Raw genomic sequence first — 14,514 nt, 5'->3', positions numbered from 1 at the left:
TACACACGGCGCCGAGGGAGGGGGCGGGGCCTCGGCCGGGGCGGGGCCTTCCCTCCATTGTGCCCCATTGGCCGGCGGGCGGGGCGGGGGCGCGGCCCGGCGGCGGCCCGGCCCACCCCGGTCAGCCATCTTTCAATTGTGCTCGCAGCCGCCGCCGCCGCCAGCAGCAGCCGCCGCAGCTCCGGCTCCTCCTCGCGCCCGCCCTCGGCCCGCCCTCCTCCCTCCCTCCCTCCCGCACGGCAGCCGCGCTCGCCCAGGCGGACGGGGTAAGTGCGGCGCCGCGCCCCGCGCCCCCCCGCCGCCGCCCCGCCGCCCCCCGGCCCTCCCCACAAACTTTTGGCGCCCCGCGGCCCGCTCCCCGCCGCCGCCGCCCCGCGCCGCCCTCCCCTTCCCTCCCCGCGTCGCCGCTCGCTCCGCCGGAACCCCCGCTCCGCGCGGCCGCCGCTCCCCGCTCGGCCCCGCTCCGGACCCCCCCCCCTTCCTCCCCTTTCGGCGGCCTCCCCCGGCCCTCGGCGGCGCCCCGGGCCCCGCGTCCCCCCGCATCGGGGCCGGGGAGCGGCGGCGGAGCGCCGCCGGGGCCGCCCGGGACCTCCCGGCCGCCGCCGCCTTCCGCGCTCCCCGCGGTTGCCGCTCAGCTTCACCATCTTGTCTCTTTTCTCTGGTCACCGACCATATTTTTTTTCCCCCCTATCGCATAAAAAACAATCGGGAGGCGGAGGAACGCCGCTCCGCGAACGGCCCCGCCGCGCCGCGATTTGGGGGTTTTCGAGCGCAAACTTTTCCGCCGCCCCCCTCCAGCGGCACCCGCGCGGCTCGGAGCCGCCGGCGGGGTTCCGCGCCTCGTTTTTGGCGACCGATCCCTTCCTGCTCGGCGCGGGGCTGCGCTCGGCGGCTGTTTCCATCTTGTGCTGCGGCCGACGCCGGAGTTCGCCCGCGAGAGGCGCCGCGGAGCGGGGCGCTGCCGGGAGGCGCTCCCGCACGGAGCGAGGGGGAGCCCGGCCGCCGCCCCCCGAAAGTTGCCCTCTCCCTTCGCGCTCGTCCCGGCCCTTCCCCCGCCCTTTGGGCGCCGCGGACGCCCGTCGGCCGCTCGCTCGCTCGCTCGGCGGGGCCGCGGGGCGGGAGGGAGAGAGGGGCGCGGGGCGGCTCGGGGGGGGGGAAGGGGAGGTCGGAGCCGGCCGGGGTGCCCTCCCGCACCGCACCGCGGCCCCCCGCCGCTCCCGACGGCCGGGGGGGGGGCTGCGGGCTCCTCCGCTTCCCGGAGGGGGGGGGGAGGGAGGAGCGGGAGGGCGCTCTGGGGTTAACGGCTCCGCTGGGCGGAGCGGGCCGGCGGCGCGGCCGCCCCCCCCCCGCACCCCGCGAGCGGGTGGGGCGGCGGGGCAGGGCGGGGGGGAGAGCGCCCCGGCCGCGGGGTGAGGCGGGCGGCTTGTCGCGGCAGGTGTAAGGCAGCGACGTCGGCAGCAGCATGGCCCGTACCAAGCAGACCGCCCGCAAGTCCACCGGCGGCAAGGCGCCCCGCAAGCAGCTGGCCACCAAGGCGGCCCGCAAGAGCGCGCCCTCTACTGGCGGGGTGAAGAAGCCGCATCGCTACCGGTACGCAGCGCCACCCGGCGGCACCGCGCCGCCCGGCTGCGGGGGGGGTTGGGGCGGGCCGGGCGGCGGGGAAAGTTCGGCGTGGGGGGAGCGGGGCCGGGCGGGACGGAGCGTCCGCGGAAATCACTGTTAGCGGGAGAACTGCGCGCCGGCGAGGTGAGTGCCGGGAAATAACATCGCTCCTAATGCGGGCTGCGCGATACGGCGGATGCGTTTTGTTCTTTCTGGGAATTTTGACACGGCGCGAAGTCAGCAGGCAGGAAGAGCCGTGTCCCTGTGAGCGTGCATACCTGTCGGGCTGACTGTGGGGATGGCGGCTCTGGGGTCATTGCACCAAGTAACTGACAGCGCTGCGCTGAGCCTGCCGCGTACCGTCAGGACGTGTGGCCGGCGGTGATCAGGACCTCTGGCGGCCTGATGCTGTCCTGTGCTCGTGAGGGGAGGGATGCTGCTGGACAGGGGGATTGCACACAGATGAGTGGTGAGTAACAGGGAAAGGAAAATTGAGTTCCTGCTGCTGCCACTGGGATGCTTCTACTGAAAGCAACACATTGATGGAGCGCTGGAACAGGATGCCCAGAGAGGCTGTGGGGGTCTCCTTCCATAGAGATACTCAACACCCACCTGGACACTTGTGCGTGCCCTGCTGTGAGGAACTGCTGTAGCAGGGGGTGGCCGAGATGATCTCCAGAGGTCTCTTTCATCCCCTAAAATTGCATGTGTTTTTTATGTTCAGTTCAGGTTAGGTCACAAACCCTCTTAAGGTGATGCAGAATTATGTTTTGAATACTAATTCTTTTTTAAATTATTATTGTGTATTCTTAAAGGCCTGGTACTGTGGCCCTCCGTGAAATCAGGCGCTATCAGAAGTCTACCGAACTTTTGATCCGCAAACTTCCCTTCCAACGTCTGGTGCGTGAAATTGCTCAGGACTTCAAAACAGATCTGCGCTTCCAGAGCGCTGCTATCGGTGCTTTGCAGGTAAGTGGTACTGGGAGCAGCACCTCACCCGGATGGCAATTAACAGCTCCCTCAAGAAGCTGTACTAAAGCACGCACCCATCGGCTTTCCCAGAGATCAGATCACTGGGAGAGGTTTCCAAAAAAATGGAACTGATCCTTTTGTGAATGCTGCAACAAGGAGGCTCCCACCCTAACTCAGAAATGGAAGGCGGGGCTCAGCCCCCCCAGTCCTGTTGGGCAGTTTGATTTTATGGTTAGCTCCAGCTGCATCGTGCTGTGGTGGGCACAGCCCCTGCTGGCAGAGCTCCAACATGGAGGATGCACCACAATGTGCATCCTTTGTTTACAGTTGCCCTGATGTTGGTCTGCTGGTGTCACAGCTAAAATGACGTAGCGACAGGTCAGCAGCTCCTTATAACAGCTGTCAGTGTATCTTATTTAACTGGCCACCCCGCCCTTTCTCCCAGCAAAAGAATAGCACAGTTAATAAGACGCTGTAGATAAATCCATCTACTCTATGCTCAAAACATGAACAGAAGTCTTACCTTTGGAAGAATGGAAAGTGTTGTCGTGTAGAACTTGTTCCAGTCTGTCCAAATGAATGTCTGGATGTCCTGAAATTCAGGTTAAAGAAAAACAGCTCGCTGAGCCACATCTTAAAGTGGTTGACAAAATGGGTATTTGTGTAAAGTGGTTTATACTAAGCACTGTATTTTTATTGTGTTAGTTAAATAACTTAGAATATGTTGAGGGTGAAGCATTGATTGCTTCTCCTGAGCCAAATTCCTGGCAGTCTGAGTCTAGTATAAGCTATCTAGAACTCAATATTCTTCTTCAGTTAGTTCTATTGAGGTTCCTTTTGCTCTGTCTGTTCTGAAAACTGATTGACTCCAGCTGTGTGGTTGTGCTTCCCAAATCAAGTGCCCAGAAGTTTAGTCGTGTTAGGTCTCCTCCAAGGCTTTGTTCTTATGAGAGTGAAGGAATTTTCTCATGATAGAAATATATTCCCAATTCCAAAACCTAGTTGTAGAGTGTCTTGTCTTTTCTGTGGAGTAGTTCTCTTTTTCTGATTATTGGCTTCCATGTGGAAAGGGCCAAAACGTGCACCATGAGGTCCTACAAACTTGAGCACGTGCTTAGCTTTGAAAGGTGACTGCATGCATTTCCAAGGTTGCTGCTTTTTCTTGGTGTTCTGACTTCACTCCTGGCTGTGAATAGGGTAATTCTTCCATGCTGATGTTTATTGATGTGTTTGTGTTTTGTTCTAAACTGGAATTGCTTGCTAACATTTAGACTGTAGTTGATGCATCTTCAGAATACTAGCTTGAATGTTCCTGGTTGTGCATTAAGCAGTTGTTGGTATAGAAGTTGTTTGTGGAATATTCATAGTGCTTCCTACTTGTATATTTCAGAAAAAGAAAAACCACCCCAACCTTAACCCTTTCAGTACCTTTCAAATTCATGTGTGACTTACTTGGTGAAGTCTCTTAACTTTTCATGTAGTGGATTAGCAAAACTGTGTTGGAATAACACAGAATATCAAGTAACTTAATACTACAGTCCTCATCTGCAGTAAATATTTTTCTTCTAATTAAGTGTTGTACGTAACTTAACTGATTTTTTGCAGTTCACATAAGCTGTTGCTTTGGATGTGGACCTCAGTCTTTTTTCTGGAAGTTAACCCCATCATTTCTGCCTGCTCACCCTGCGTGCCAAAGTCATATTGGCTTGTTTCTTAGGGGGCTGTTAGATGCTGGAATTCTGAATTGACCTGAGAACATGTAAACAGTTACCATTGCTGTGCTAGGCCTAATTAGCAGCAAGCTTAAAGTGAGCCAGGAGAATAATTAGGTCTAACTGAGCATCTGTCTAACCCCAGATCCTGCCTGCAGTGGCATAGTACCAAGGACAGGATTGTGGTTTTGTTAGGACTAGGCTTGTCCTTTTTGTTCCTGAGGTGCTGGCCCTGGGATTCACAAGTGTGAGAGCCTTCTGTACTAACAGGGCTGTGCCCTCCATGCCCCATACAGGTGGATGATGCTTAGAGAGCATAACGGTAAAAAGACCAGCAGAGTAGAAAGATTTTACAAAAGAAGGGAAAAGATTGCTCACCTATCTCCAAGGCTCTAGGTTCATAGAAGAAACTCCACAGAGGAGTGATCTCCAGAAGATCTTTCCAGGGTGGCAGTCAGCCTTAAATGGGGTTCAAGAGAGGTGGAGCCTGGCTCCACCTCAGCGTGAATTGCCTTCACCTGTACTCCCAGGGCTGATTGGGTCTTGTCTTCAGGTGTTAATCAGTGGTTTAGGCTGTGATTCAATAGTTCCCATACAGGGAGGAAGAGACTGTAGGAAAAGGAGAGCTGTCTAATGGTGGTTTTCAGACTGCTGTCCTGCTTTTGGTGATGGAAGGAGTTTCTGAGTTAAAGGTGTTGTCCCCTTACATCTAATAATTCTCCATACGGTTTTTGCTGTTAGTTTGTGACTTTAGAATTAAGCAACCTTCTCAGTAGCCACAGATCCTGCAGTGAGGAGCCATGTGCCTTAACTGCCTCTTGTGAAAGAACGCCTACTCTTTTCCCTAGCAACAGCCAATTGCACCTGGTAAGAGCTCAGCAGCTCTTACTCTGGAAGAGCAGACGAGTAACTCAAATGGTGTAAGCCAGTCTTTAAAAAGAGAAGTTCCTAAACAAACTCACCTTTTGATAAGATGGCCCCTTATCTCTTACAATGTTTATTCAGTTGTGTTCCAGAGGATGTCCTCACCAAATGGCATTAGTACACAGCTTTGACACAGAGTGTTATTCGATAGTTTATGTGAAAACGGTGACTTTTGTTTCTTTGACAATCTCAACCTTTAGATGTGTATTAATAGAGATAGAAACTCAAACTTAATACCGTGTTATGTTGCACTTGGAATTCTCCTTTTCCTCATACTCAGAGAGTGAAAGTGTTCTTTACTCTTTTCTTCTATACTAGGAGGCAAGTGAAGCCTACTTGGTTGGCCTGTTTGAAGATACCAACCTGTGTGCTATCCATGCCAAACGTGTCACAATCATGCCAAAAGATATCCAGCTAGCACGCCGCATTCGTGGGGAGCGTGCCTAAACTTCACCATGATGGGTTTGTCATTCTCGAAGCAAAATCTTCTTCCTGTTATTGGTAGTAATGAACGTTAGATATTTTTTCCATGGGGTTAAAAGGTACCTAAGTATATGGTTGCAAATGGAAAAATAGGGGACAGAATTGGGTATTGGCAAGTTTTTTTCCATTTTCATTTGTGTGTGGATTTTTAATATAAACGAGGGGACAAAACATTTAATGCGGTCAAAAAAAAAATGTCTGAGTGAACAAGTTTCAACAATTCAACTTTATAAAAAAAAAAAGAAAAAAAAGTATAAATAAGCCTGTCAAATTTTTCTGGACAATGCCAGCATTTGGATTTTTTTAAACAAGTAAATTTCTTACCAATGGCAACTAAATGGTGTTTGTAGCATTTTTATCATACAGTAGTTTCCATCCATTCACTATACTTTTCTAACTGAGTTGTCCTACATGCAAGTACATGTTTTTAATGTTGTCTGTCTTCTGTGCTGTTCCTGTAAGTTTGCTATTAAAATACATTAAATGATGCCTGGTTTTAGTCTTGATTCTTAAACGTTACATTTGGGTTATATTTGATTAAAAAATTACCCTCCTGTATCTGGGTGCATCTTTTCTCTTCCCTTTTTCTCTTCCAGCTGTGGCCTAAGTACTTCCAGTAGGTTTAGGAAACAAACAAGGGTTGCTACCTTGGCTGAAGTACTGCATATGTAATGGTTTTTTTCAGAGCTTTAAATCTGTCTGCAAGCTCAGTGTATATATTGCTGGGTAGAGTCTGGAGCTGAAATGAGCTCCCTAACTTAGTAATAGAGCTAAGGAAAAGCAAGCTTTGTTGCTGTTCAGATTCCTCTCTTATTTGTGTTAATGGCGAGTTTGGAACCTTCTCTGTTCTTCATGGTTCACCAGACAGTGCAGGCAGTGGAAGCTGTGTTTTGTTTGCTTTTATTAAAGCTTTTTACACTCCATTATCTGGTTTCTTGGTGTGTAGGTATTGGCTTCTTGGTTGACTACCTCCTTTCTGTTTCACTGACATCCTCCAGCACGTTTGAGCGCTGAGCCCACACGCAATTAGTGCCTGTTGTACGCTCTAATCAAAAAGACACTTTCATAACCACGGAATGTCCCACACTGGAAGGGACCCACAGGGATTGCTGAGTCCAGCCCCTTGGCTCTGCTCAAGACCACCCAAAATTAAAACCGTAATGGTGGTGGTTTTTTTGGTGTTTTTTTTTTTTTTCTTCATAGTTACAGTACTCTATAGAAGCAGTACTTAGGTAGGAACATATGTTTGAAACTTAATTTTTTTCATATGCCTCCCTCCAATCACTGATGAAAGTCGCTGTGAAGAAATGTACACCTCAGGTCACATTCTGTTAAAATGTGGCTGTAATTTTTCACCTGAAACTTGGTTATGGATTCTGATGACCAGTCTGAAAATGAGTTACAAGGTGTGTTTTTGGTGTCTCTTATAGACAGTGAGGTACACAGAAGAAAACAACATAGACAGTGAATGGATTTCACCTCTGTACTAAGATTCCCTACAAAGCTTGTGAGCTGCTAACTTTTCAAGAAATTCTGAGTGAGCTCTAAGCACACAAGTGAGGTTGTCTGAAGATTTCCAAAGAGGATTAATAGAGAAGTATTCTCTGCTTTGGTATCTTGAACAGAGCCCAAAATTGCAGAATAAATCACATTATTCATAACTTGCTGTCTGCCAGGGTTGTGCTGTGTAAAGTCTGTCTTAATGGAGTAGTTTGTCACATTGAGAACTAAAGCTGGGCAAAACGTGATCACATGCTTCTGATGCCAAGCAGTTCATAGCCACAAAGTAAAAATGAAGGAGCACTTGTCTGGGAGCATCCACAACAGCACATACAAAAGGTGAGTAACTGAGGTTTAACTTATGTGAGACTTTGCTCCCCTCAAGTTGATAACAGCCCTGTTAAACTTGATACAAATGCATTTGAATGTAGCACATCTGCAGCTATTATCTACTTGTGTTGTCCTTTACTTCAGAACTGCTTCATGCATCTGTTGACAATGTTGCAACCACCTACACAAAAAAAATAATTTGTTGCTCTTTTTTTAATAACATGGAAGCATTGATAAAGGAACTGAAGTTTTCTTTTTTTTTTTTTTGTATCTAGATTAGAGAAATAAATCTAGAAATTCCAGTAAGCAAATGAAATACTGACTTCCTCTTTTTGAAAGAGAGATTTGGGTCAAGGAATACAATGACAATGCAGGTAAAGTGATCAAGCCAGAAGAATTCCCAAGGGAAAAGACCAAAGGATCAGGAATTAAACAGGTGACAGTGCTTACGCATGCGGAGCTACAGCTCAGGTGTAGGCACCGCTACTTGGGGGCGTTCAGTCAGGGTACTGGAGGTGCCATCTGCATGTGCCTATTGAGACCAGATGGGTTGTCTTGGTTTTATTCCTCTGGAATCCTTGGCTATTGCATTTCTGGTTCTCATTTGTCTTTTCAAGTTTGATGAATTTTCATTCTTAGCGGATTTTTTTCCACAGAAGAAGTTATTTAAGCTCCAGCTCTCTTAATGCCCTGCCCTGAGTGCACCATCTCTAATGTGTCCAAAGAGTCTCTCTAATTTCAGATGGATCTCCTGCTTGATACTGGTTAGGTGGGGTTTGTGGAGGAAGGATGGTATAAAAGGTGACTTCGCTTTTTTAAAATTAGTTATTTTGGAGGTGCTCCAGGCCAGGTTGGATGGGGCCCTGGGCAGCCTGAGCTGGTGGGGGGACAGCCCTGCCCATGGCTGTGGGATGGGGTTGGGTGGACTTTGAGGTCCCTTCCAACCCAAACCATTTTGAGATGTTATGATCCGTGCGATGGAAAGGCTGTCAGGCTGACACAAAGCTGTGTGAGTGCCACTGGGGGAGGAGCAGAGCCCTGGATAAAGGAAGGAGCCCCCAGCTGGTTGCACCCCAGGACCAGCTCCTGCTGAGGAGTTGCATCCGGAGGCTGGGCAGCTTCCAGCAGTCCCTGCCAACCAATGCAGGGCTGGGAGAGCTGCCAGGCACAGGCATGTGCAGCCTTGAGACCTCAGGCCTTGGCTCAGCCATAAGGCAGGTAAGGAGCAGTGCAGGGCTGGTGCAGGACTGCTACTGTGCCTTTACCAGGGGCCCGGCTTTTTTCTTGTTTGAGAGACTTGCTTTCTTTTAGAGAACTGGGGGGAGCAGGGGGTGGGGAATGTTTTTGTTTTGGTGCCACTTCCTGCCCCCACAACAAAGGAATCCTTCCTCTTTTCCATCCCTGGCAGACAAAATGCTTTAAATTGACAGCTCCTTGTGCTTGCAGAATTAGAGGACTGGCTCTGATATCACAGCCAGCTGGGGAAGGCAGGGAGGGGTTCTGCCTCGTGTCAGCTTGAGGCCTACCAGGCACTGCATCCTGCTAGAGGAGGGCACATCTGTTCAGGAATCTGATCTCATTTCTACCCTACAAATTCCCCCACTAAATAGACCATTTGCTTTCATGGCAGTAATTGCTTTGAACGCTTTGGAAGCAGCAGCCAAGCCACAGACAGTACTGAACCTTGCTACTATTTATTCAGTAAATTAATAAACCCCAACAGAGGAGCCTTGAAGTTCACAGCAGTGAAGTAAGCTATTTTCAAGCCAAGTGTTTGGTGGCACGTGTGACACCAGCATCAAAGACTAGGGGCATGGCTGTTGGAGGATGAAGAGCAGCCCCCCCTGCCTTTTCCCATTCTCTGCTCTCCCTCCTCAGGGAGCTCTGTCCAAATGATGACCTCTTTCTCACTTTCTTTCATTAGGTGCCAAAACAGGCCCCTGTCATGGTGTGATCCCAGCCAGTGCTTTGCAAGCTTCTTGGGGCTGAGGTGCCTGAAAAGGTGGGGCTTGACAAACAGTGACCACAAGTTCAACTTGAGTGCCCAACTTCAGCAGTCTCCCCAGGCAGTCTGGCATCAGGCACTTTTTCCCTCTGCCTTCACATCCCTGTCCAGTGCAAGTGAGAGGAAGGCAGAGCTGGGAGTTAAAGGGTACTGTTATTCTACCACTATCCCTTCTGCCATTGGTTTAACAGCAGTTTGTTGGTTCTGAGGTGCTGCTGCAGGTTGTGGAGGCTCTGCAATACCCCAGGGTAGGTCCCCTAAGGCAAGCTGCATCACCACCAGGCCTTCCCTACTCTCACCTAAAAGCAAGGTGACTGCTCTCACCCCTGCAGGGTGCAGGTATTAGGGGCAGGTTGTGCTGGGGCTCCCTGGGGCAGATGCAGGAGTCCTTGCCAGTGGAATTCTATTTCCAGAAGCGGCACTGAGCTCCCTGATGCTTTCACTGTTAGTGTAGATGTCAGTAAAGATATAACTGCCTCACTGAACAGCTTCAAACAGCAGGAAGTGCACCCACTTTACTTAAAAGGCAGCTGAGGAAATGGATTTTTTTTTTTTTTTTTAACCCAAATGGCACAGTGCTCTTCTGGCTGAGAGACCCATTCTTGCTGGTTCCTGCAGCCCTGCAGTATGCACAGTGCTGGGGGCAGCAGCCACGAGGGGTTTGGGAGGGGCAAACTGACCCCACGGGCTGAGAGTTTTGGCTTCACATGGCACCAGCAAGAACTGGCCCTAATTGAAGCATAATTCCATGAAGAGACATATATATCTTAACTAGAGTTAATTAATTCTCATGGGAAATCAGTGTGTAGCAAAGCAGCTACCACCTATTTTTCTCTTATGGTTCTTTTACCCTCTGATTCAGGAGGGCAGCTCATCAGGCTGCCCTGTGCCTCCTGTGGCTGCAGGTGACCTGGGGCCATGTCCCTGTCTTCCTCCTCCTCACTGCTGCTGCTCTCCAGGGTTACACAGCATGGCTCGGAGGGGCACAGCCCATTGGACCCAATTTGAAACCATCCTGCTCCTGCACATAGACACTGGGATGTGCCAAGTGCTGTGGGTACACCAGGAGTTTCTAGGCAGTAAGCAAGAGCTAATTAATGTGTAAATACCACTGTACCTGTCTGTGCACTGCAAGAAGGAGATGGCTCACTCTTCAATGTGAAGCAGAATTGGTTTCCCATATTTCTCAGCACTGGTCTCAGGGGTCATCCTTCCTTTACATCAGAGCCCATTCCAGCACAATTGGTTCCAGCAGCCTCTCTCCTGTTCCTATCCATGCTGCTTTAAGCAGTGTGACATCCATGGAGGTAGACGACAGGAATCCCTCATGCTCCCTCTCCCTGCATCTTTAATAACCAGACATCATAACCATAACGCTACCACCACATTTCACAGTTGGGCCCCTGTCCCTCTTTGTCAGCTGCTGGGAACAGAGCATCTCCAGTGCCTAGCTAGGGACAGCAGGGCAGGCTAGGAACACAGAGCAGAGGTCAGCGGGTCCAAAATAATTGCCTGAAAGGCTGAGGTGCCTTTTGGCCACCAAAGGCCCCAGCATCAGGAGGAGGGGGGTCTTAGGTCATGATTCACCTCTGCTTTCCTCTCTGCTGTGCATGGCCAAATGCCTTGGAGGTGGTGTGCAAGACCTCCAACAAGATATAACCATGTTGCATTCTTGACACCAGGGTGCATCCAAAAAAGCATCTGTCCCAACTAAAGCATTAACCATTATTGCCTTACAGCTTATTCACATGTTGGTGCAGTGCAGTGACACCTCCCATCCTGTCCCGCCTGGGACTTGGCTGTGACAAGGCCTGAGGATGAGAAGGGCAGAGGAGGTGGCTGCTCTGCAGGAGCACCCAGGCCCCAGGTGCAGCCCATCCTGGCCCCCCAGCGCCTGGAAAACCGCCCCGGCTTCCCCTGCGGAAAGCGGCTCTGGAGACACAGCAGAAAGGCTTTGTCTCCATTTCCTATTGTTTTTCCTGCTCGCTACGGCCAGACTGCTGGTGGTCCTGGGGGTCTCAGCACAGCCCTTGCTCCAAGGGATGCCCCCACTGCCCTCTGGCCCTCCAGCAGAAAGAAGCAGGGCAGATTTGGGGCAGGACAGAGCCTCCTCCCCCTCCTGCCTGCTGTTGGGATGTGGCTGCAAAATAGGGAGCACTGCCAGGAGCCTGGCTGCTGCTGACAACACTGTGGCTTTTCCTGCCATTTCCTTTGTTTGGGATTAAACAGCCAATAAAAAAAAAAACACACCAAACAACTTTCAGGCCCTACTGGTGCTCCAGAAATCCCCCTGCACCCAGGCACAACAAAAAGCCACGATGGAGGTATTCCCATGGTGACCGCCCTGCTCCTACTCACCCTGATGTGCCTAACCACCACACAGTGGTGAGGAAATAAGTAAATGAAGAAGAGATCTCCAGTGGCAGTAGTCACGTCCTGAGCACGTGAGCCCTTGGGGGAGGAATGTCCCGTGATCAAACCATCCCTCAAGGTGGTGCTTTGCAGACACAGCACGCTGCCTTACCTCAAACCCATGCAGGTTTCCCCCTGGGCACCCAACACCAACTCCATGGCTGGCAGGCCCGCTGCTCTTGTGGTGCCTCAGGCCTCTGAAATTCCCACCCCGCACTGTGAAGGCAGAACCAAGGGCAGAGGCTCCTCATCCTCTCCACTTCTCCCTCAAGGCAGTCTTTGGCTCTGAAGCTGTAATTCCCAAATCCTGATTCTTTAACCACAGCCCCATCTAATGGTACAAACGACAGCTGCTCCGTGTGAAGCGCTGGTGACAGAGCTATGGGACTTGTCTGACTCACCAGAGGGCGATGCAGCCATCCAGAGGGACCTCAACAGGCTGAGCGGACAGGATCGTGGAGTTCAAGGAGGCAAAGCACTGCATCTGCAGAACAAGCCCTGGGGCCACCCAGCTGCAAAGCAGCTCTGCAGGAAAGAGCCTGGGGGTCCTGGTGGACACTGAGTTGAACACAAGTCAGATACGTGCCTTTGCTGCTAAGCCGGCTGATGGTTGGTCAAGCAAGACTTCCCCTCTGTGAATTCATGCTATGTCTATGACTTTCTTTTCCTTTGTGTGCTTGGAAATGGTTTCATCACATTCCCAGTGATCAAAATGAAGCTGACCTGCCTGTTTGTCCCCAGGTCATCTTTCTTGGCCTTCCTGAAGATGGAACATGTGCTTTCCTCCAGACTTTGGGCACTTCTCCTAGTTGCCACAATGGACTAAAGATCACAGAGTAGCCTTGCAATGACATCTGCAGCTTCCTCAGCACTTGTGGGTGCATCCCATCGGGGCCCATGGGCACATGGAAGTCCAGTTCAGTATTCTTTGATATGATCATCCTCCACTAAGGGTACAATCTTCCTGGCTCCAGCCTTTCAGCCCAGTTCTGGGATTCCTGAAGGCCCATCTTGGGGAAGCACAGAAGGCATTCAGTATTTCAGCCTTTCCAGCATCACGTGTAACCATCTCCTTTTCCTTTCAGGAGATGGCCCACACTTTCACTAGCCTTCCTTTAAGCCCCAGGGTAGCTATGCTTTGCAAAGGCCAGTGGCACTGAAGTACTTCCCACCCTGCTCTTCCTTTCATCACACTTGAACTGGACCCCATATCCCTATGCACATGAAGCAAGCCGAAGTTTACACATTTTTCTTTTAGAAGGGAAAAAAAACATCTCCTATTCTCTGCAAACCAGAACAGAACTGTAAAAGGGTTTCAAGAGTCACACAAACCTCTGCTAGTTGTTCTGCACTCGCTTTGCAATCTTGTTGGAATATCCCCAAGCAGGGCACAAATAACTTCCAGGTGTTTTATTGGCTGCTTCGGAGGCACACTACTAAGCACAGTCTAGAAATCAGATCCAAGGTTATGAGTGTTTGAGCCCTCTACTGTAATCTACACCTGCACTGCAAAGAACAGAGAGGCCCTGAGTGTCTTGTATTAGCACATGGGTTTGTTCATCTTGCAGCTCATGTCCCTGCTTCCCACTAAATGAAAAGGGGGGGGGAGGGGGAGGAGGAAGGACAGCACTGGTACTGCAGAATGGGTAAAGGCCAAGAACAGAACTTGTTACAAAGAACAAATGGCACCTTTTTTCTTCATTCCTTGTGATTCCCTGTCTCCTAGGATACCCAGTGAGATCTTTGCACGCATAGTATCACCAATCCAAATATTTTCATGTACTTCTTTAAGCCCAGCAGACACTGTTTCCATGAGCCAGGTACCCCTGAAAGGCTGTCAGTGTGCAACCAGAAGGAAGGTGAGGGAAGGTTTGGGATAAAGTTTCACACTCTGCCTTAATCTTCCAGTACACAGTGCTAGATGCAGCAGGTATTTAGTTGCTTTTTAAGCAACAGATCTGTAAGTACAGAACTCACACTTGACACTGCCATATCAGCACAGGCAGGCTGCCCCCAGGTGACTTTTTTCAGTTCCCCCTTGTACTCCCTTTCCCTGCAAATGCACTAATGAAAGGCATGGTAGGCTCGGCTGCCAGAAGAAACAGCATCAGGCAAGTCAGAAAGCAGCCTTTGCATTGCTGATCTAGATGCTTACAACTGCATTGAGCTGTTAGTTTGGAGAAGAGCATTCAGAATGTGGATGAAGGGTGGCTGCTTTGCTTCTCTTTACACTTCAACAAATCCACACAACCTACTTTTCTAATTTCTAGAGCAACCACATAAGTAGGAGATGGTTTAATGGCTGAACTATCCCTCAGCCCTTGTCTGACTGCAGACTGGGGCACCACAGCTTCTCTGGGCAGCTGTGTCAGGGTCTCACTGCCCTTTGAGGAAAGAATTTCCTCCTAACACCTAACCTAAATCTCCCATCTTTTAGTTTAAAGCCATTCCTTCTTGACCATTCAGTATCACGACAAGAAGTCAAAGACGATGCAGCTGCCTCAAACCAGAAGAGGCAGCACAAGCAAAATCCACGTGAACTCTGTCTCAGAAAACAGTGTCACTTCTAATGAC

The 14,514-nt window shown here is 50.6% G+C and overlaps 1 protein-coding gene across 1 annotated transcript; it reads left to right on the top strand.

The window, feature by feature from the left end:
* The first annotated feature begins 117 nt into the window (after positions 1–117).
* On the top strand, positions 118–6,180 carry H3-3A (H3.3 histone A). Its single transcript, XM_031596654.2, has 4 exons — positions 118–266; positions 1,436–1,590; positions 2,418–2,571; positions 5,529–6,180. Exons 2-4 carry the CDS (start codon positions 1,463–1,465, stop codon positions 5,655–5,657), a joined length of 411 nt encoding a protein of 136 aa, XP_031452514.1. The 5' UTR covers positions 118–266; positions 1,436–1,462; the 3' UTR covers positions 5,658–6,180.
* The last annotated feature ends 8,334 nt before the right edge of the window (positions 6,181–14,514 follow it).

The sequence above is a fragment of the Phasianus colchicus genome, chromosome 2, assembly GCF_987193195.1.
Source record: "Phasianus colchicus chromosome 2, bPhaCol1.hap1.1, whole genome shotgun sequence".
Taxonomy (NCBI): domain Eukaryota; kingdom Metazoa; phylum Chordata; class Aves; order Galliformes; family Phasianidae; genus Phasianus; species Phasianus colchicus.
The sequence above is the reverse complement of the archived record's forward strand: the minus strand, read 5'-3'. Positions and strand labels throughout refer to the sequence as shown.